The 22,480-nt window shown below is 38.6% G+C and overlaps 1 protein-coding gene across 2 annotated transcripts in view; it reads left to right on the top strand.

Annotated features, from left to right (window-relative positions):
• The window catches only part of ITPR2 (inositol 1,4,5-trisphosphate receptor type 2), a 419,753-nt gene that overhangs the window by 268,884 nt on the left and 128,389 nt on the right, over positions 1-22,480 (top strand). For both annotated transcript variants that reach the window (XM_072954773.1, XM_072954774.1), the window contains 8 exons: positions 4,427-4,535; positions 5,277-5,464; positions 10,343-10,526; positions 11,228-11,484; positions 13,957-14,157; positions 16,754-16,864; positions 20,759-20,854; positions 22,301-22,423. In XM_072954773.1, coding sequence (XP_072810874.1) covers positions 4,427-4,535; positions 5,277-5,464; positions 10,343-10,526; positions 11,228-11,484; positions 13,957-14,157; positions 16,754-16,864; positions 20,759-20,854; positions 22,301-22,423 — 1,269 coding nt within the window. The remainder of the gene's footprint in view (positions 1-4,426; positions 4,536-5,276; positions 5,465-10,342; positions 10,527-11,227; positions 11,485-13,956; positions 14,158-16,753; positions 16,865-20,758; positions 20,855-22,300; positions 22,424-22,480) is intronic.

Below are 22,480 nucleotides of genomic sequence, written 5' to 3' on the forward strand. Positions count from 1 at the left end.
TACTTGGCCTTATTCGACAAAGACACCTTCCATGGGAAGCCCAGTCAGGAATGCGTTTTGGAATTGAAGAGCGAGCACAGAAGTTGAACTTCTCAATTGTTGTAGAATTCTTTTCAAAATGTGTTTTTAGTCCTTTCCCAAATTTCTGCCACGGCAATTAGAACTCTGAGGCCATTATTTATAACCTTGGCACCAGACTTTCTGACAGTGGCTCTACAATTACTTTATTTGAGCCGAAGGAATTTGCGGAAATGACTTGCATCTGAGCTATCACCAGTGTAACCCATCACAGATAGTGCAGGCCACCAAGAATGCTCCAAGACAGACTGGGACACAGTACTGACCTCCTATCCCTCAAGTCAAAACTCAGCATTTGACACCATGGATACACAAATCATGTATGACAAGGACATAAATCAGTTCTTCTGAACTTGCGATGTAGCAATATCTGAAGTTTTCCAGTCTTAGATGAGGATGATTAAGACAAACAGAAAGAATCCTGTTCCATCTGTACCTACTCTTCATTCTTGGTTAGCACCAAAGCTAGCCTTTTTTGAAAACTATGGAGTTTGAGACAAAGTAGAATTTTTTCCACTTTAGTTGAAGATGGGAGGTCCATTTTATATAATTAAGTATGTGCAGATTAGCTCACCAGTATATAATTCCAAGGACTGATGGATAGTGGACAAATGAGGATTTTCAGGCAGTTTATCATTGATTATTTTTTACCATTTTCTTTGTACGTGGGATGGTTTGGTATACAGTGAGAAAGTATGTACAGAATCACCTTGTGAATTGTGAACTGTTCTGTGAATGGGAATAATATTAACACTGGCACAAACAGCATCAGCTGCACACAACGTGTTTAGCACTTACTATGTGCCAGGGACTGCTCTAAATACTTTACATGTTTTTACCCATTTAATCTTCCTTGAAACCCCATGAAGGTAAGTGTTACCACTCTTCCACTTGACAACTGTGGGACTGAGACACAAAGTAGTGAAGTCACTTGCTTAAGATCTCATAGTTAGTATGTGGCATAGAGGGAGTTGGAATGCAGGCGGTGTGGCTCCAGGGTTAAGAACAGAGGTACAGGGAGCCCCTGCCCCCTTTCTGTGGCATCTGGGAATATCACATGGTTAGAAAATACATGCTTGTAACTCACTAGGCTGGGCTTGAATAAGAAGACTGTTGCTCATTGGATTTTGATGTTCATGAATCTGATCAGCACCTGTGGCTTTATTTTATCTGCCTGAAGAGACTTTAGAAATGATGATATATCAGATGCTTATTTTAATTTGATGTGGAACACTTCTACTCTGTGACTGGTTTTGAGCAGCTTTATTTTTCTAGCAATATAAAGGGCGTTTTTAAAACAAAGGGTAGAAGGTAGCTTTCAAGTTCTCCTTTAAACTATTGTTTTTAAAAATTTTTTGGTTTTTGTCTCTTGGTTGAGTTCCTGGAGTAGTGCGATCAGAAGGCTCTTAAATAAAAAGGGAACTTGTTCACATGGAACTGGGCTCTCCTCAGAACAGGTTCTCTTCTGGACAATGACACTGATTTGTGCAATTTTGAGAAACATAGTCCTGTGTTTTCATATTTGTCAGTTTTACTCATTACAGCTGGGCCAACTGTATCTTCCAGGGTTAGAGTGGGAAGCGATACATTGATCTGTAGAAGAGAGAACCATGCTTAATACAACAAACTGAGATACCGTCTAAAGAAATTTAGTACTTCAGTTAATGTGTCCTTGCCTCTTTCTCCCCATCTTACAGCTTCAACCTCGTAATTTATGGGTCTAAAAAGGTCTCTTATAGCTTCTCCTTCTGCTGTCATGAGATACACGGTTAAACCTCATTTGACTCCAAAGATGTGTCTTGTTTTGTTGTCCCTCCCCTTTTGGAAGGATCGTTCTTTGGCCAGATGAAATGTATTCAAGTCAACAGGACTTGTCATTTCTTACGTCTTCTCTAAGTGCCCCACTTTGGTTATAGGCGGAGTAGAGTTCTTTTCATTGGGAAAATAAGCTCTCACACTTCACTGTTTCTTCCAAGACGAGTCATCACCTTTACCCACAATGCCCCTCTATGAAAAAGCCTTAGAGGAAGAAAATATGGAATAGGAAGCAATAAAAATTTCCGTGTTCTAAAACATTTAGGAGTCAATAAATAAAAATCTCTGTAAGGCTGTGAGTGTCTAAATTCTGGGCACTGTGACACTTCAGACATATTCGTTTTTATACTGTATTTCCTTATTGATTTTCTGTCTGGATGATCTGTCCATTGATGTAAGTGGGGTGTTAAGGTCCCCCACTATTATTGTATTATTGTCGATTTTTCCTTTTATGTCTGTTAATGATTGCCTTATATATTGAGGTGGTCCTATGTTGGGTGCATATATATTTACAATTGCTGTATCCTCTTCTTGGATTGATCCCTTGAGCACTGTGTAGTGTCCTTCTTTGTCTCTTGTAACAGTCTTTATTTTAAAATCTATTGTCTGATATAAGTATTGCTACTCCAGCTTTCTTTTGGTTTCTGTTTGCATGGAATATCTTTTTCCATCCCCTTACTTTCAGCCTGCATGTGTCTCTGGCTCTGAAGTGGGTCTCTTGTAGACAGTGTACATATGGGTCTTATTTTTGTAACCATTCAGCCAGTCTCTGTGTTTTTACATTGTTTGTGCATGAGACAGCTTTGCTGTGATGGTCGCATGGGTTGGTAGGAGAGGTTTGCCATGTAAAACCCCTTCTAAATTGGCTGTTTCCTGTTTTGTGCTTCCATGGGTCTAGTGTATGTCTCTATTGTGGAAATGACTTTATTATAAATTCTTTGAGGAGAAGATTGTATCTTATTCTCTTAGGATCGTGCCCAAAACAGAGTTGATACCTAATGAATATTTGCAGAATGAAGAAGGAAGATAGGACGTGTCCATAAATGAGATGGAAGGAGAGCTTTTCAGGCAGAGAATATGATGTAAGCAAAGAGAAAGATGTAGAAAACTGTGGTTGGGAATCATCACATCATTCAGTTTAGATGAAATATAATGTGTAAGGACACTGTTGGAAGCTACAGCTGAAAAAGTAGAGCAGGTGGGATTTTACAGTCCTTGTCAAGTTGGAGGGTGGTAATAGATGAGCCCTGAAGTTTGGAGCCTAAAAGAGCAGAATGATGTGATTCCTTGAAATAAACTGAATTTCTTCCATTTGAGGGGAAAACAGGTTTAAGAGAGAAGGAATATCCCGTTGTGAAAAATTGGGTTTGAGATGCCAGTAGAATCTCCGGATGCAGATAAGGAAATGTAAGAGGAAACAGGATGAGAGGCTTAGGAGGCTGAGGCCGAGGCCGCAGGAAACACATCTGGCCGTCAGACCTGCAGAGGTGGTTGTGCAAGCGAGGGTCAGTGGGAACTGCTGACGGGGAGAGGGAAGCTGAGGAGAGGAGAACTGAGGACAAAAACCTAACGGGCTTGAGAAACAAAGACAACCAAGGCATGAGAGAGAGGAGGAGTGACTAGAGCCACCTGTCACAGCTTACAAGGGAGCATGCTGGGAAGGGGGTGTGCACATGGCGCACGGGAATGGCTGGATTCTGCCATCAAGAGTTGAGCTCAGGTCTTACTCTGCCACCTCTTAGCCGCGTGATCTGCAGCCAATGACATAAATTCTTGGGCCATGGTTTCCTTACCTTGGTAGTTGTGGTGTTAATTTAAATGCTTTAAACAAATGGTCTTTAAATAATACTTTAAAAATGACTCTTGTCTATTAAAGTATAATCAATAAAATGGAAGATTTGGAATTGTCTGTATTTCTTATGTACATGCAAGTGACTATATTGCAAAGTATATTGTTTAAAAAATGTCTTTGAATCAAAACAAAATTGAAGACTGAGGGATTTTTGAATTACAGTTCTATACTCTATCTTTTGCCCACTGTCTTCTGAATAAAGCTCTTGGGGTTTAAATATAATTCTCTCTGTCTGATCAAGCTTAATTTTTTGAGCACCTGCTGTATATCTTGCACTTGTCTAGTTCTTTTTATTGATCTCATCTAAGGTTTTTACTTTCCAGTTCTTAGGGTGTTTATTTATCTCTGTTTTCTTTAGGCGCCATGAGTATTCTTACCAACACTGGGCCCTCAGCTTTTGAAGCAATTTTAAATTTATAGTGCTTGTGATTCTCCGAGTAGGTTCTATTGAAAATACTATATTTTATTCTTTATTTCTGGGAGAAGCAAAATTATTGTAATTTGGGGGGAAATATTTGCAAATTTTTGCCTCAGAAAATATTGTGCGGTGTAAAATTGATTTTCCTTGTCTCAACATCATTGATGAAATGCATTTTAAGTGACACTTAAATGTATAGATTTTTTTTTCCTCATACTAGAAAAAGAAGCAATAACTAACAATTTTCTTATCCTTTTTATTAGGGTAACACATTAAGAAAGATACTCCTGAATCGATACTTTAAAGGCGACTATGGAGCGTGTGTGAACGGACACCTCTCCGGAACCTACTGCAAATCTGCACAAGGAGGAGGCAAGACTTACCCTTCTTTCCTCATTTTTGAATTGTTATAACATCTCTGCATGCTGGTGTTACTCTAGTATTTTACTTAAAGTAGAACAAATAAGAACAATTCATTTAAGAAGCACTGCTATCAGCCATAGCAAAAAGAAGAAAATTCTGCCATTTGCAACCCCTAGGATGGACTTGGAGAGCATTATGTTAAGTGACATAAGTCAGAAAGAGAGAGAAAACTACCATATGCTCTCACTTATGTATGGAATCCAAAAACACCAAGCTCATAGAAACAACAGATTTGTGGTTGCCAGAGGCAGGGAGTGGGGAGTAGGGAAATCAAGTGAAAATGCTCAAAAAGAATAAACTTCCAGTTATAAAATAAGTAAATCCTAGGGATGTGATATGCAAATGATGACTGTAGTTAACAGTGCTGTGTTACGTATTTGAAAGCTGCTAAGAGAATAGGTCCTAAAAATTCTCATCGCAAGGAAGGTAAATTAACTTTATGAGATGACGAACGTTAAGTAATTGTACTGATCATTTTGCCATATATGCGTATATCAAATCGTTACTGTGCACACCTTAAACTTACACAGTGTTGGAATATTATATCAATTATATCTCAGCCAAACTGGAAAAATAAAAGGCACTATCAAAAACCTACGTACAGTTTTAAGTTCGTAGAACAACAGATTTGAACGTTAGGATTAATTTTGCCTTTCGACAGTTTTATTTACTTACTTTTCCTAATCGCAGGGAGCTTTTCTGGGCAAGATTCAGATAAGATGGGGATATCCATGTCGGATATTCAGTGTCTACTGGATAAAGAAGGTGCATCTGAACTTGTCATTGATGTTATAGTTAACACCAAAAATGACAGAATTTTTTCAGAAGGCATTCTGCTTGGCATTGCCTTGTTGGAAGGAGGAAATACACAAACTCAGGTACCTGTTTGCCATCATGACCATTTGCTACATTTTGTGATTTTGTATTTCTTATTTACTCATCATAGAAGCCCAGGGAAAGTAAATGTGTTTTCTTTTAGCTTCTCATGACCATCTCAAAAAAAAAAAAAAAGGCAGCCTTGTATCACATTTTCCTTATAAATTTATTTGATTTGCTGTAGAAACTCCAGGGCTTCACAAATTCTTCAGCGAAGCAGAACGTTCCTTAGAAGCATCCTTTCTAACATTATACCAGAAATTCTAGGTTCGCTTAGGGAAATTTTAGGCTGACTTTTGGCAGATTGGAACAACATTTTGACTCATCTTAAGAATTAAATGTAAAAGAAAAAGAATTAAATGCATTAGTTAAGTGGGGTAATATATATATAAATAAACTTCTCGCACAGCATCTGGCATTCAAACAGCTTTCAGTAACCTTCATCACCCATCTCACACATCCCCTCCCAGACACCTTTTTAGAAGCTTAGTACAGTACCTTCTCTTGTTGCCGCAAATCTCCGAGTGCTCGTTAACCGGGTGCTCTGAGTAGGTGCAGCTTTCACTGGTGTGGGGAGAAAAGGACCATCTCTTCTTTTGTCGTTCTGTTTGCTCAGTTGGCTCAGGAGGGGTGAGTTGAAAGTCATCATTCACCTGTTCAGTGCTCCCCTCCAGTGAGCGACGTGCTCACCTACCTGCAGGATCAGACCACTGTTTCCAGGAGGGACACGCTTCACTTGGCAAGTCCTGCCCAGCTGCCCCACACCCAAAGGCAGGGCTGGCTGTGTGATCCCAGGAGCTGGGAAGTGTTCCCAGGAAACAGGCTTCATGCTCCTAGCCCGGCTGCCCACTAACCTGATATTTCCAGGTTTGCCTTCATCAGGAAGGAAACTGTGCTAACAACTAATTGGAAATTCTGGCATTCATGTTCTCGATTCATGGCAAGTAGAAGCCACATCTAATTAAATACTAAAAAAAAATCATCTTGTCTCTTTCCAAAACACATGTTATTCTCCTGCTTAAAATCAGTCACTTTCCCTGTGAAGGCAAACTCCCTACCATAGTCCATGAGATCCTTCAGTATCCGACCTCTTCCAGTTTCCCAACTTTCCTTTCTCAGTGCATCCCTTCCCTTCTCCATCCTTGCCTGCATGCACCAGCCATATTCAGCTCTGTAGTTGCTCAGATGCCTGGTGTCGTTTCTCATGTCACTTCTCCTCTTTGAGGTCTCAGCTTATGAACTTCTCTTGGGAGCCTTTTCTGATCCCATGTCCCACTGGGCAGAATTGTCCCCTGGTTACTATGTGCTTTTGCTGTGTCCTGCAGGCGTCTTCAGCGGCATTTCTGACACTTTACTGTGCCTCTTTGTGAGTGTAAATTAGGAATCCTCAAAGGCTGAGACTCTGTGTTTTCCATCTTTGCATCTCTTGTGTCTGGCACCATGTCTGGCCCAGCCTAGGGGTTCAATAAACGTTCAGGAGTGAATGGCTCTACAAAGGAATGGTCCAAATCAAATTCTACTTCATTTACACGTCTTCCCTGTGTGGCTGGGGCCTTTGGGAAGACTCCTTTGTCTGAGCTTCCATAACACTTGTCTCTTTAATACTTACTTGACACTTTGCCTTTGCTGCTGTGGTTGTGATTCACATAACATCCTGTCTCTGCAGTGAAATGTCATCTTCTGTCAAGCAGGGGATCGTGTCATGTTCTTTATACCTACCATGCTTTCGGTATAGCATTCAATGACTTTTGTTTGTGAAAGGCTTCTTTTAAGAGGGGTGATGAGAATCTCGTTTACCAGCCTTCCCCCACTCAGGTTTCTCTCTTACCTACATCACCTTGTATGTAACCCAGATGTCAGCTCTGTGCGCCTGGCCCTGAGAGGTCTAGTTGAGATCAGCTTGAATCCTTGTCCTTCTTCGGTCTAAACCCTCCTCCCCAAGACTTCTGCCAATATCCCTGGGCGGGGCCAGGGGGAGGCGGCTGGTAGCTCACATTCTCAGTCTCCTTGGCCTCTCCTGTCTTGCTTTCTTAGTTCCTGAATTATCTTGACGCCCAGCTTGTGTCATTCTGAGACAGGAATCTGAACCCCTTTTTAAATTTCTACCCTCCTAGCTACATAAATCTGCTTAATATACTTTATTAAAGGTTGGTTGAGGTGGGGAGAGAGGAAGTGGTTATATTACAATTTCAAATTACACACTAATAATAGCAGTAATGAAGGTAGTATTTCCTAAATACCAGGTGCTGCTCTTAGTGATTTCTGTGTATTAACATGGTTAACCCTCACGACAGCCTGGGCGGTAACCAAAGAAGATCTGTGATAAACCCAAACTCACACCGAAAGTCAGAGATAAAGCTTGGACTGGACCCCGTGCTCTTAGCCACTCTGAACACATCCTTTCTAAAATAACCTCCTACCTCCTCGCCCTGGCAAGTTTCACTGGTTGATCCCCCTGCATCACGCCCTGGTCTTCCTCCGTCTCTCTGGTTCCCCCACTTTATCCCTCTTCTCTGCCCTCTCATTTCTATATCCCTCTTCTCTGCCCTCTCATTTCTAGTCTCCCCCGCCTCCCCCTTGGGGGAAAGTCCTTCTGCGTCACACAGATCTATTTATCTATCACCCTTGGCTCCTAAAAAAATCCTTCAAGTTTCCCCTTGTGCTCTAAAGGGTCTGGAGGTAGTTTCCTAATCAAAACCCACATCTTTTGTGAGAGAAATTGTGATGCAACCTGCTGAGATTATTTATATATATATAAAAACATACCATTTATCTTTATTAAAATCATACTGTTCAGCTTGGTAGAACCTTGGTTTTTTTTCAATTATTTCCCTTGAAATCTGATTTTTTTTTTATTTCATGGGGAGCAGCAGTTCTTTTTGTTTTGTTTGTGTAGGGGGAGGTAATTAGGTTTATTGGTGTATAAATATATATATATATATTTTTTTTTTTTAATGGAGGTACTGGGGATTGAACCCAGGACCTCGTGCATGCTAAGCATGTGCTCTACCACTGAGCTGTATCTTCCCCCATCAAACCTTGGTTTTTGAAAGGTGTAGTCTATGTAAATAATCTGTTATTTTGAGTTTACAGGGTTATCTTATAAATTTAGTGATCTAGAATTAGAGAATCTGGTTTTAAATCCTAGCTCTGCCACTAACTACTTATGTAATATTGGGCAAGTCCTTTACATTCACCAAACCTTATTTTGTTGCTCTATAAAATGGAAATATGAACTCTCTGTTCATCACACAGTTGTGCTGAAAGAATCAATGGATAATATATGTCAAGGGACAACATAAATTATAAAACTTTGTTTTAATAGAACCACAAAGTTCCTGTAACTTCCTCATTAATCTATAGGAATCCCCTTCTACTTCTAACTCATCATATTGGAAATATTAGGGTGCAAACGTCAGTCTAACATGTGGGACCATCGAGGTCTCTGAATGCTGCGTTTTGCCTCTGAGTTAACAGAACCAGCTCGACTGTTTCACGGCGGTTGCTATGGTTACTGTGGCTCTTTTGGCCTGCTTTCCTGAGTTGCTGCTAGCCCTCTGTTTAGAGTTTCCCCCTCGCAGGCATGAAGCTGACTTTAATACTTCATAAAGCACTCTGTGACTATGCATCGCCCAAATCAGAAATTACAGGACAGGCGTCCATTTCAAGACCTGACGTCAGTTAGAGTCTCACCTGCAAGTCCCAGGACCTGTGAGTCATGGCTTCAGGCATCCTTTCAGGGAAGCGGATCTGCAGGAGCCAGACTGCCCAGAACTGGCTGTTTAGATTTATTGAATTATGGTCAGTTCTACTTGATCAGGAAATCATTATTTTTTCAGATGTTTTCTTCACGTTATATAACCTTCATCAAGGTTATATAACTCTTTTTTTTCCCAGTACAGTTACTGGAATTACCTGTATTCATTTTTAAACTTTATTTCTCTTGTTTATGTTCTGTCTATCCCAGGGTTTTAGTCTTAATAACTTAGTTCCCTCTCCCAGTGCAAATCCTGTCTTCTCCAGAATGTATCACCTTTCCTGTCTCCTACCTCTTCTTAATGCTTCCGTAAGTCACGAAGCAGACAGTGATTAAGGCAGATAGCCTCAAGGTTCAGTGGTTCCACCTCTCATTGAGATACGCTTTATCCTACTTTGGGTTTGAATCCTTCCTCCATCATTATTTACCCTAAAGCAGAATTCATTTTATGCCCTTTATGGTGGGCTTGTCCTGGACCCTATGCAAAGCAATGTAGCTAATGAAGTACCAGAAGAACTTAGTGCCCATTTGTCAGTGGGTTCCTGCAAGTGTGGTTGCCATGGTAACGCGTTCTAAATTAAATATACTATAATTCAGATAAAGAGAAAAATAACTCTTTGTAGACTCACGCTTGTGCAGGATGAATATCAGATTAGTGGCTGTCTTCCTCTCTAGATCAATCACAAGGTCATGAGGGCAGGGACTACAGCTGTTTTCTCTGTTTGTTTTATCCCTGGTACCAACATGGGGCTTGGCACACAGTAGGCCCACAATAAATATGTGTGGAATCAAAACATGACTTTATGATAATGTAAAAATCGAAGAGCTCCTTGCATATGTCTTATGGTGCTCTTGTAAATTTTTAAAACAAATAATCAATAAAGATAAATTAAATAACATGAAATTCTGTTGGGTTTTAGTGGGAAGTGCTATGTAAAGACAAGTTCTTGTTAGTACACAGTAAGTGGTACAGGAGACTGGCAGAGCTGTCAGTGCATGACATAATGATGGGCAGCGCATTAAATATGGGCTTTTGTTCATAATGCTTATGTTTATTTAAAACATTAAAAACACTGTTTTTCTCCCCTTGGGTGTTGACATCTTAAAATATGTTTTCTTGCAGTATTCCTTCTACCAGCAGTTGCATGAACAAAAAAAGTCAGAAAAATTCTTCAAAGTTCTGTATGACCGAATGAAGGCTGCTCAGAAAGAGATCCGGTCAACAGTGACAGTTAACACCATAGACTTAGGTAACAAAAAGAGGGATGATGACAACGAGCTGATGACGTCTGGGCCACGAATGAGAGGTAAAGAAATGGCTGGGTATTTGGGAGAACAGAATGAGGGGAAAGAGGATGACACTCTCCTTGGATCTCGCTTCTCTTTACCTAATTATCCCAACTGTGCCTCTGCGTACGGAATTCCATCCTTGAATTATTATGATCACGGGGCTAACTGTGAAACAGCTCTGTAGGAGCCCACAGAAGAGATTATCAGTGCAGAGCAACCAGTGACATGAAAATGTTTGATTTCATGGTGGAATTCATGCTGAAGGACGACTCCCCAGACCTTTTGACCATTCATGCGAGTTAAACTGTAAGAATGGAAATTACAGTACTACACTCTACAGAAGATTCTTGGTATTTGGAATAACAAGGTCATCAGGATAGTAAATACAAAGTGTATAAAGTTTAGCATTTTGAAATTTGCCCAATTTTGCTACCTTCTTGTATTCAAGAACTCATATTTTATAGCAGGAAGACAGGAGCCCTTCTAATATTGGCTAAGCATTGAGATCTTTTTCTAATATTCCAGTGCAAATTTAAAGTTTTAGTTGCTACCTCGGGTTCTTTTTGGAAAATTGTTGCATCTCTTGTCAGGTGATTTTAAATTCAGTTGTTAGAGACTCTGAGGTAACTGGTTGTCTTCTTTTTTAATTAGCAAAAGGAAGTTTAATTCGCAAAAGGAAGTTTAATTCATCCATCTAAGAGTACTGCTTTATTTTCAGTAAGAGATTCGTCATTACATTTAAAAGAAGGAATGAAAGGGCAACTAACAGAAGCTTCTTCGGCAACATCCAAAGCATACTGCGTGTACAGAAGAGAGATGGATCCGGAAATAGACATCATGTGCACAGGCTCCGAGGCGGGAAACGCCGACGACAAGTCTGCTGAGGAGGTGACCATGAGTCCTGCCATTGCCATCATGCAGCCGATCCTGAGGTTTCTTCAGTTACTCTGTGAGAATCACAATCGGGAGCTGCAGGTATGTGCTCTGCTCTGTGGGAAAGCTGAGTATCCAGCCTGTGATCCGAGGTCATTAAATTCAAGTAAAATGGACAAGTAGTTTTGGAGGGAGTTTTGGAGAGATAATAAAAACAATAGTGCTCTTCTCAAGTGGGGAGGAACTTTGGTATCTGAGTGAAGAAAAAGAAGAGGAAAATTCCTTTATGCATGAAACAGGCTCCTACCGTGCCATCCTTTGCATCCTCAGCTCAAATCTTTTTGGCCTTGATGGGCTTCATCTCATCCTAGGACTCTGGGATTTGCTGAGTAAGGTCACATTCACCTCATCTGTACCTTTCATGGTTTTATAGACTCTGAGGGCTTTCCTCATTTCCAACTTAGTTTGTATTTCTTGAGTGAGGATACAGAGTATCTTTATATGTATTTATTAGAAACAGAGTTAATATAGAAGAGGATTTTTTCCAACAATGAAGGTAGATAACCTTTATAAAGGAACTTAATTCTGGTCTTACATCTTCTTTGGTACATTTTCCTTTGTCAAATAGATGAACTTAGGGGTTCCTAGGAATTTTGGCCCCCCCCTTTTGGGCATCATTTGTACACACTGCTTACACCACTGTAGCAAAACCACGTGAAAGGTCACATCATTTCCAAGAGCACATATCAGTATTAGAGAGACAGCAGAGTTTGAATCTGTGTTCTCTAGTAAGCATCTGAAGTGCAGGTGTTCTGAACTGGTGAGAGTTGGTAGATTCATAGAAATTGAATTGAATAGTCTCCAAGGAGATGAGACCCTCAGGAATTCATGCATGGTGGAAGCCATGACACTTGGGGGCCACCCCCCCACAACTTGGAGGGGACCACTGCAGAGCTGTGAGCAGGCAAAGGCCAGAGACTAACTTCCAGAGGGAGGACACTGGATATGTGCCTGTGTGCTTACCCCGACCTGTGTGGTCTGTCCATTTGGGAAGAAGACATACAGTAAGTGGTCACACATTTTACTGATAGGAATGTGGGATCAAACAATTTGGAAAATGCTACTTATAAAATAGTTTTGTTTTAATAAGAATAAATGATAGAATTATTCACAATAACTAATATGTGGAAGCAGCCCAAGTGTCCACTGACAGATGAATGGATACACCAAATGGGGTATATACATAAAAGGGAATATTATTCAGCCTTAAAAAGGAAGGGCATTCTGACATGTGCTGCCACATGTGTGAACCTTGGGGCAAATACTAAGTGAAAAAGGTCAGTCACAAAAAGACAAATACTATATTCTGCCTGGATGAGATCCGTAGAGTAGTCAAAATCATGAAGACAGATAGTAGAAGGGTAGGTGTCAAGGGCTAGGGGGAGGAGAATGGGAATTGTTGACAGGTATGAGTTTCAGTTTTACCAGGTGACGAGAATTCTAGAAATGGAAGATGGTGATGGTAGCTCAACATTATGAATATATTTAATACCACTGAACTGCATACACTTAAAAATGTTTAAGATGGTCAACTTTATGTGTATTTTGCCACGAGACAACAAATTGGGAAATAAATCACAAACACAAACTAAAAAAGAATAAATGGTAGAACTGAATTCAAATAAATAAATAGGAAATTAAAGTAAGAAAAGTGAGAAATAAATTAAATTTAAAAATGGAAATTTCCCTCTTTGCTTACTTTCACCAGCTCTACTCCCCCAAAGAAATTACTCTTAACAGGTTGTATTTCTTTCTAGAAATTTTTATGCACATATAAGCATATTGATCGATAACATGTAAACCTTTGTAAAAACACACCTGCAGAATATAATGTTTCTCCACTTACATAATAATATAGTAATAAGACATGTTACTAAATGACTTATTGCTAGATTATGTTTGTATCGGTATGGATTGAAGTAACTCATTTTTATAGCTGTGACATATTTCAGTGTTTGGATGTACAATAATTTTATTAAATCAGTCATATTGTGATGGGGATAGTATGGTTTTCAGTTTTGGCTGTTGCAGGCAGTGTGCCATGAACCTCTTTATAGTTGTATGTTAACTGAAAATTTTAATAGGTGCTTCCGCTGCCCTCCGCGATGGTCATGTGATTCACTGTTTGAAGCTGCGCTGATCATAAGGAATCATTCAGTTGAATACTTGATTGCTTCTTCCCCTAATGAACTTCTTTCTAGTTTCCTTTTCCCTTCTCCTTGTCCTGTTACCTCTTGCTCTTGCCCTTTGTGTATAGTTTTAAGATAATGACACTGAGAAACATTTGTTATGAACTATACTGATAAATACAGATGCTTGAAAAAAATGCATCTTTTTTTTTCTTAAACCCAGGAGAAATTTAATAAACGTGAATGCTTCTTTATAAAGAGCAGTTTCGTTCCGCATTGCCATGGGGATCCTTTCAAGTTAGAAAAACACAGAGATAGAACTGAAAACAATTAGCATAGTGATTTTTTTTTTTAACCCCTCCGGTATGTTTTCTTTTGCCTTTAGAACTTCTTGAGGAATCAAAACAACAAAACAAATTACAACCTTGTCTGTGAGACCCTCCAGTTTTTGGACTGCATCTGTGGGAGCACGACCGGTGGCCTAGGCCTGCTGGGCCTCTACATCAATGAGAAGAATGTAGTGCTGGTCAACCAGACCCTGGAGAGCTTGACCGAGTACTGCCAGGGCCCGTGCCATGAAAATCAGGTAACCATGAGAAGAGCCCCTCAAATGAATGCAAATCATTCTTTTTTTTTTTTTTTGAGGTATAGTCAGTTTACAATGTTGTGTCAATTTCTGGCGTACAGCACAAGGCTTCAGTCATACGTGAACATGCATATATTCGTTTTCATACTCTTTTTCACCGTGAGTTACTACAAGATAGCAAATATAGTTCCCTGTGCTGTACAGTATAAACTTGGTATTCGGACCAGTCAGCAAAAGGATCGAATTGGTGAAGGAGTCCAGCTTCATGTGCTTTTAAAAGCTCTTTCTTCTTGCTTTGCCAGACAGTTTTACTTTCCTAGCAAAACATACAGAGACTGAATTATAGAGCAGCAAACAATATGCGTATTTAAATTTAATTTCGTCATAAAAGAAAATTTCCCATGAAAACATTCTAGTGAAAAAAAAATCAGACATCAGAAAGAGTAGAATATGTTTCTTCATCGTTGGTTAGTTTTCGTCTTTAGTGAATGTTTCCAGGATTTGTGGTATCAGCTCGCTTTGGCTTCTTTGGTTCCCCTGCAGTGGGTCGTGTGTGTTACCTCCTTTATAGTCGCAGTATACTTATGAAATAGGTAATGTTGTTCCCATTTTGCTGATGAGTAGGTTCTGACTCAGAAATTTGAGTGATATTCCAGAATCTCAGAGTGAATGACTCTGTTAAATTGTAGAGCTATTCTTAAAACTCAGGGCTTGTGGTTGAGTCTACACAGAGTATGCCTTTGTGTTACATTTTCCAGGGCAAAGTTTCCACTCCCTCTTCCAGAGTGTTTGTCTCTGATTCCATTTTCTTGGATATCGCAGACACATAGATGGAGCAGAAGATAGAACACTTGGGTTAGTAAAGGGAGGGGGGCCACCCTGGGGTTTATTAATTGACTGTTCACATCCACTCAAGTGTTTACAGGGCTGCCATCACAAGTATAGATCCACCCTGAAAGAGTTTTCAAACCACCAACATTTCTGGGTATAAATTTTAAAGAAGCCATTGAGACCAAATATCAGTGCCTAAAATAGAAAAGAAATGTGGAAAACAAATTCACTTTTCTACTGCAAATTATATGGCATGTATGTGTAGACATATACACACACAGACATGTACCTACATAGGCATATGGAACAAAAACACAATCACTGATATAAACAATTTGTCATGGGGATACTCTTTCCCCCTCTGTAATATACATGTGTCACAGTAAAAGAATTTGTGGATTTTGCCCTGTATTATATTTCCACTCTCTTAGGGCAGTGATACAGGAAAACCTAACTGTTGATTTAAAGTTAGGGAAAAATATGCAAATACAGAGATTTGGTGGCAGTGTCGGTTAAAAACATGTATATCTATAACACAAAACACATGTTCTCCACTTTTGGTCTTTTAAGAAAATGAGACTGACTTTTGAAAGTAATTTAGTAAATTAGGTAAGCTCTGGAAGTAGAAACTAATAATAAAATAACATGGATTCCACATGCTCTAAAGATACACTTACTATGAACCGTATGCTCTGAAAAAGGTGTGAAAGGAAAGGAAGTTGCTAGCGAATTCCAGAAATGACCTGCAAATTGATTCCTCCTAAGTTTAGCAAATATTTTAATATCAGAAGAAACTCAGAAAATGTAAAAGATGAATGGAAAACACCTTTCCTTGGTGTCAGGGGAGTAAAAATTTCCTTGTTGGAAGGGAAAAATGAAGTGCATTTTGAAAAATAACTATCCTTTCAGAGTTACCTTGATTTTATTCTTTCTCATTTATTTCACTGAGTTTCAGTTTTTCAAACCCCTTGACGCTGGGTGCTACATGGTAAGATGTAGTTCCATAAATTCCAGCCCACAAGTTCCTGATTTTCAAGTTGTATAAAATGAATTAAATTTGGAGTCCTAGCACAGTAGACTCTAACCTTCAAAATACTGACATTTAATTCTCTCAGGATCTTCTATAAACCTTTCCCAAGTTGGATCTCTCTATAAATCACTTAAGTTTAGGGAATCTGCTGAGCTTTTCCCTCAACCACCATAATTGACAGGATGTCTTCAAAATGTCAGGAGGAACCTATATTCCCTGTCTGCTGCCAGGGACCATCAACAGCATCACTCGTTACTCACATCGCGTTAGGTAGGAGATAAATAAAGATGCTTCATCAGTACCAATAAAATTTACTTACAAACCTATAAATGGGAATATTCTCTTAGCCAGGATAGATCAGATGTTAAAATTCTAAATTAAGTAATTCCTCTAATGAAAGGCATATTAAATGTATTAACTGAAAGAGTATTTTACTTGACCATTGTTTTTGAAATCCTGTAAAAATGGTTCATTTTTAAAGATACCTGTTTCACACAGTCTCTCTGTGTTCTTCATACAAAGCCATTTAATTAATGCTAATCAGTTAATAGTCAGACTCTATGCAAAAGAATAAGTCAAAGTTAAACCTTTGACTTATCCTTGATTTAATCTCAAAGTTAAATCTTTATATTTTAAAGGTCAGAAAGCCAAGGTGATTCTGTTACTTTATGTCATGGCTTCTAGTGTTCTTATGTGGTAAATGCAATGTTATTTTGTAAACATTTTGTTTTCTAGACATGTATTGCTACCCACGAATCTAATGGAATTGATATCATCATTGCTTTGATTCTAAATGACATCAACCCTCTTGGTAAATACCGAATGGACCTGGTGCTCCAGCTAAAGGTAGAGTAAAGCCATTATCTGGGGGGAGTGGGGATCGACATTCTCTCTATAAAACTCTCTTTCAGAGTTGACTCTAAATCTTCAAGTAGGTCTTGTGAAAAAAATAAGGTATTGTCATATTGTCAACTAATGAATTGAACAGAAAGAGATAGTAAAAAGCACAGTAAGCACTCAATTTCTGATAAAATGTCGAATATGATTCAAGATAATGTTAGTTGGGGGCCGTATTACTGCAAGTTTTTTTAAGCACCCACTTTGTTTCACTCCTGTTCTTCTGCTCTTATTTTATATTTTTCGTTATATAGAGAAGCAAAAGGTGCTGAAGATTCCCTACACCATGTATTTTTAATTCATCTTAACTACAGAATTCTATCTAGAAGTCACAGTGAATTACACTATGGCAGTGGAGGGCTGCATTTTTGTTCTATGTCTCTCTTCTTTCTAAAATTTGTTTTCTTTTATCCTAGAATCTTATTTATTTTCCCCACAAATACTCTAAGCCATGCACACACTTCCCGGCACTTCCGTGCATCAGAGGTCAGGACCACAATGGCATTAAAAATTTTTCTTCAACTTTTGTCCAGATAGAAATAGAGAAATGAATATTACACAAGAAACTATATAGATCCCAAATACAAAGGCAAGATATTCAACTTAGATGAATTATTAAAGACCACATATGTTTGGTGTTAAACAGGTTTAAAAATCATAGGTTAAATAAAATGTTTCTGTAAAGCTAGGGCTGTCCAGTATCGCAGAGAGTCTAAAGTTTAACTTTGTATGGAGAAATTTACGGCCAAGAAGCCTAGAAATGGTATTTTTGTGATTCTGTTTCTAAATGTAGATTTAGGTGTGTAGTGAAGTACATGTTTGTCCTACTTATGTGGAGATCATGCTAATGGCTCTTAAAAAGCAAAAAAAGATAAATTTGTATGATTTCACTGTTTTCGTTTGCAACATGTATTAGCTTTGGGTCCTTCTCTTCGTAGCTTAGAAAGAAGGTGAGCTTTCTGTGGAATGAACTTGTGTCTTTTTCCTCATTAGCTTCATGCTTCAGGTGGTAAAGCCACCCTCGGCCTACAACAGACAGCTTAATTTGAGTTACTAGAAAAATCTTTATTTTATCTTAAATTATCCTTAACCATAATTTATAAAGAAACAGCATATAGAAGCCTTGGTTTTTGGCTTTTTAAATCTTAAACACTAGACCTTTAAGTCTCGTTTTTAACTGATATACGTTAATGAGGGAAAATACTAAAGGGTTCATCAATTTAAAATGAAACACAGGCATACAGATTATGTACAAATTCAGACCTATGTGCAAAAAGCTCAATTATGGGAAGTGACTTAACAGCACAGACATACTCTTGGCTGTTCAAATGAAAACTTTTTTTGGAAAAAGTTCCTTTAAAATGTCACTTGTTGCTAAGCACAATTTATGTATACCTTTTCAAATTATGGCAGTTGGACACATCAGGGTATGTATAAAATACAAAATGAATGGATTTGACTTGAAAGATTTTCTTAAAGTTTTCTTTAAGAAAGAGGTGCATGTACCTTTCTAAATAATCTATGAGGCTTTGCACATAATGGCTAATATGAAAATAATGTTAAGGACAGAATGATATAGTATATTGGCAAATTTTGAAAGGCATGGGTAGGACGCTTTTAATTATAAATTCTCTGGAACATTATAAAGATGCCATATTAAAAATGTTAAGATTTTGTTTTATATCATTGCCCCTAAATTTAATTACTTAATCAGTTATAATATTAAATATATTTAACTTTACTCATTTAATGTATAATTTTATGGATTTTTCATGCATGTGTCTTGCCCCTTTTAATTTATATTCCATAACTGATCTGGAACTAAAAAGTGCTGAGTTTATAACTAGGTAGGTCTTTTTGTGATTGTTGTTGGTTTTTTTTTTCCCCCTTCTAAGGACGAGCTTCATTTAGAAAAAATATCTTCTATTAACACACACATTTGATTTCTTAGTGCACACAGGCTCTTGTACTTTCAAATTGATTCAGATTTCGGTACATCGTTTATAAGATTTCTATTCCTCCAACATGGTGTGAAAAAAAAATGGCTAGAAAAAATACCATATTGCCAATAGCATTCTGAGATTGAGTGTGCTTTGAAGCCGTTATACATTGGGCCTGCCGAGTGAGGTTCGTTAGCGAGAACTGTTAGCGTTGCCAGGGTTGTAAGCCTCAATTCTATGCAGTCAATTCAGACTGCTCTGAGGATCTATGCTCCCCACTAATCCTGGAACCTTATTTTTTGCTTATGTTGTCTGTATGGGACGCTAGACTGTTAAAAAGGAACTTTAGGATTAGCACAGATCTGCAAAAATTGAAAATGGAACAGAAAAATAATGCTGCCTTTCCCACAAAATGGTAACATCTCAAGATGGCTCAGTGATGTTGATGGCATCACCATCACCATAGCCATCATCATCATCATTGTCTTTGTTGCTAATACTAGTCATTTAAAAATAGTCAATAGACTGTACTTCTGAAAGAAAAAATTGGTTGGATAGAATTTGGTATTAAAACTATTCAGTAAAGTTAATTAGCACTACGTTAACAAAATCTGTGTTGTGAATGAGTGCATCTCCAAACAGCTGATTCAGTTTAAGTTTAAATCCTATAAGATGTTAATTTGGAGTCACTAAGAAGCATCTTAAAGCCATTTGACTCTCCTTTTTTGTGTGTCCCTGTCAAAGATTGTGTGTGGAGGTAGACATTTTTATTGTAAGTGAGTATTACAAAAACACTATAGAAATATCTCCCAGGTAGTTTTCGTCATCTTGCAGTTGGCCACAATTCTAGGGCAGCACTATTGAGAACACAGTATAAAGAAACTTCACCCCCAATGTGGAGGATGTTGTGCTTTGGGCCCCAAGACTTTCTGTACCTGTGTGGTACCCATTTGGGGTAATAAATTGACTGTATCAGAAACATTTTTGGTATCTCTAGGTAAACATGATTGAGACAATATATTTATAAATCAGATTAGAAAGCGTCAAAGACAATACAAACTATTTTTATTCTCTATTAAATAAAAATAGAAAATATTATTTTTCTACAGCCCGGGTGGTAAAAATGTTGCATATATACTACCATATAGGGAAACTAGTAAACTGTGATCAATAAATTTATATTTTGTTGGTCGGGAGGGTATATAGCTCAGTGGTAGAGCGTATGCTTAGCATGCACCAGGCCCTGGGTTCAATCCCCAGAACCTCCATTAAAATAAGTAAGTAAATAAATAAACCTAATTGCCTCCCCCACAAACAAAAATGAGTAAATAAAATGAAATATTAAAAACAAGACCAAAATATTTATATTTTGTTTTTCACTCATGAATTTAGAACTTTGTGCATTAATTCTCACTAATTATTGCTCAAATTTATTTAAAATTCTGATTTGCTAATATGTGTTAATGTTTCATGTTAAAAACAATGGTGCTAAATTGTTTATAAATTACATGCTATTTCTGTGAAATATGTCAGTGACACTGGTTTATCTTACTGTCTTGTTAAAATGTCATCATAGAAATGACTATGCAGGAAATATTGAAGGAAAATATGAATATATTTTAACACATTACATATAAAATCAATTTTGTGTTTAAAACACCTTTTCACCCATATTTAAAATATCCTTTGTAACATATATCTCATGATTCATTATTTTTGTTTTGTGTTGACAATAAAGTAAAACATTGTATTTTAAAGTGTCAGTAAGCCAAAAAAATTTGCAGTTCAAAATTCTGCTCGATTAAAAGAAATAGTCCTGATAATCTCAATTAAAACAAATACAGGGCATCGTTAACCCATGAAATAGACTTTTCATGCACACCCATTCCGTCTGTGTCTCTAGAACAACGCTTCCAAGCTGCTGCTGGCCATCATGGAAAGCAGGCATGACAGCGAGAATGCAGAGAGAATTCTTTTCAACATGAGGCCCAGGGAGCTGGTAAGAAAACTTTTGAAAACTGTGTTTACGATGGGTAACCTGAAAGGGACAGTTTATAGCGTGCACGTCAAGAAGAAAGTCTAGTGACTTTTCCTGTTCTTTCAATACTTCAGGAGGCCCGTATTAGCAAAGGCTTGTGTGATTTGGATCTTTCATTGGTTTTATCTGCTTCAAACACTTTTTAAAGCCAGGTTGTCACACTCTACTAAATTGTCTGCAAGCTGTTTATGTCAGGAGTGGGGAGGTCAGGGGGTGGTTTGCTTTAGTTTGTGTATTGGAATATAGGTGAGGAAAGTGTAATAAAAATATTTGTACCACCTCAAAAATGTCATTGATACCTCTTTCTGAAAATAGGATTCCAGTAAACATCTTCTGTACTTGTTGTTATTAATGAAATGTTGCACAGGGCTCAGCCTAGAGGAAATTGCGTGGAGACCTGATGGGGAATCCACAGAGATCATTAGCGTGTCTTCCTATGGTTGAAGTTATATTTTCTGCCTCTCTTGTGACATGGAAATAAAGAAGAAATATTGCCATGCTTTAAAAGCACTGGGTTTCAAAAGCATTGAAAACATAACTCAGAGCATCTAGGTCAGCACCCCAGTGACTAAGTCCCAGTCTTTTGAGCACCATTGCTGGTGCTATGTGAAGGCACTCTTGCACTCTTTAAGAGTAAGGAATGGAGTCGAAGAAGGCAGATCAAGAGGAAGATCTTGATTTGATTTAACATGTATTTAAAGAGAGCATAGTGTCTGCGAGGCAGTAGGCTAAGGGGCATAAGACATTCCTTATCCGCATGGCTGAATGGGGCAGTGAGTTATATATTCATTCAACTACAGCGCTGTGCGGTAGCCCTTTGCAAATACCACTTCCTTTGCCTGTGACCCTTTTATCCTGTCATCTACTTCTTCTTTGCGGCCCACCCTCAACCTCCTGCCTGAGTTTGTGCCCGTGCCCTGGGCTTCCTGAGTGCCTCGCCCTCAGTCCTGCTGCAGGTCGGGCTGTTGTGTTGGCCTCTTGACGTGCTGACTCTCCCGTTGGACAAGAAGTTCCCTGAGGGCAGATACTCTGTTGTATCCACTGTTGGGTCCTCAGGGCAGACGATGGTGTCTGGCACTGTGTGTTCTTGCTATTAATGGGCCCTTAATAAATAATGGATGCTTATCAGGGTTCCAGAGTCTCCTCCCTACTTCATGGGAGCTTTAGCATGGTCAGCATTCAGGTATCAAAGCAAAACTTTCCGAGGAAAACAGGGAAGATTGTAGGAAAATACTTCCGTGTTCATTTAAATAAAGATAATTTCCGAGACCATTTTCATTTAGAATTCTTTTCTACTTGGCAAGTCCTGGGAAGCATTCCAGTTTTTAATCGTACCCCATCAGTGATGCAAATGCATGTTTTCTGTGGCATTCAAGCCCCGCTGTTCCTGTTCGGTTTGTTTGGTAGGTGGATGTGATGAAGAATGCCTACAACCAAGGACTGGAGTGCGATCACGGGGAGGACGAGGGCGGAGATGATGGCGTCTCCCCAAAAGATGTCGGACACAACATCTATATTCTGGCCCATCAGGTGACGTTTTATGTCTTTATATTGTTTTGCTCAACTTGGCAATCACGTCATGTCGTT

Source organism: Vicugna pacos, chromosome 34, assembly GCF_048564905.1.
Source record: "Vicugna pacos chromosome 34, VicPac4, whole genome shotgun sequence".
NCBI classification, from domain to species: Eukaryota; Metazoa; Chordata; class Mammalia; order Artiodactyla; family Camelidae; genus Vicugna; species Vicugna pacos.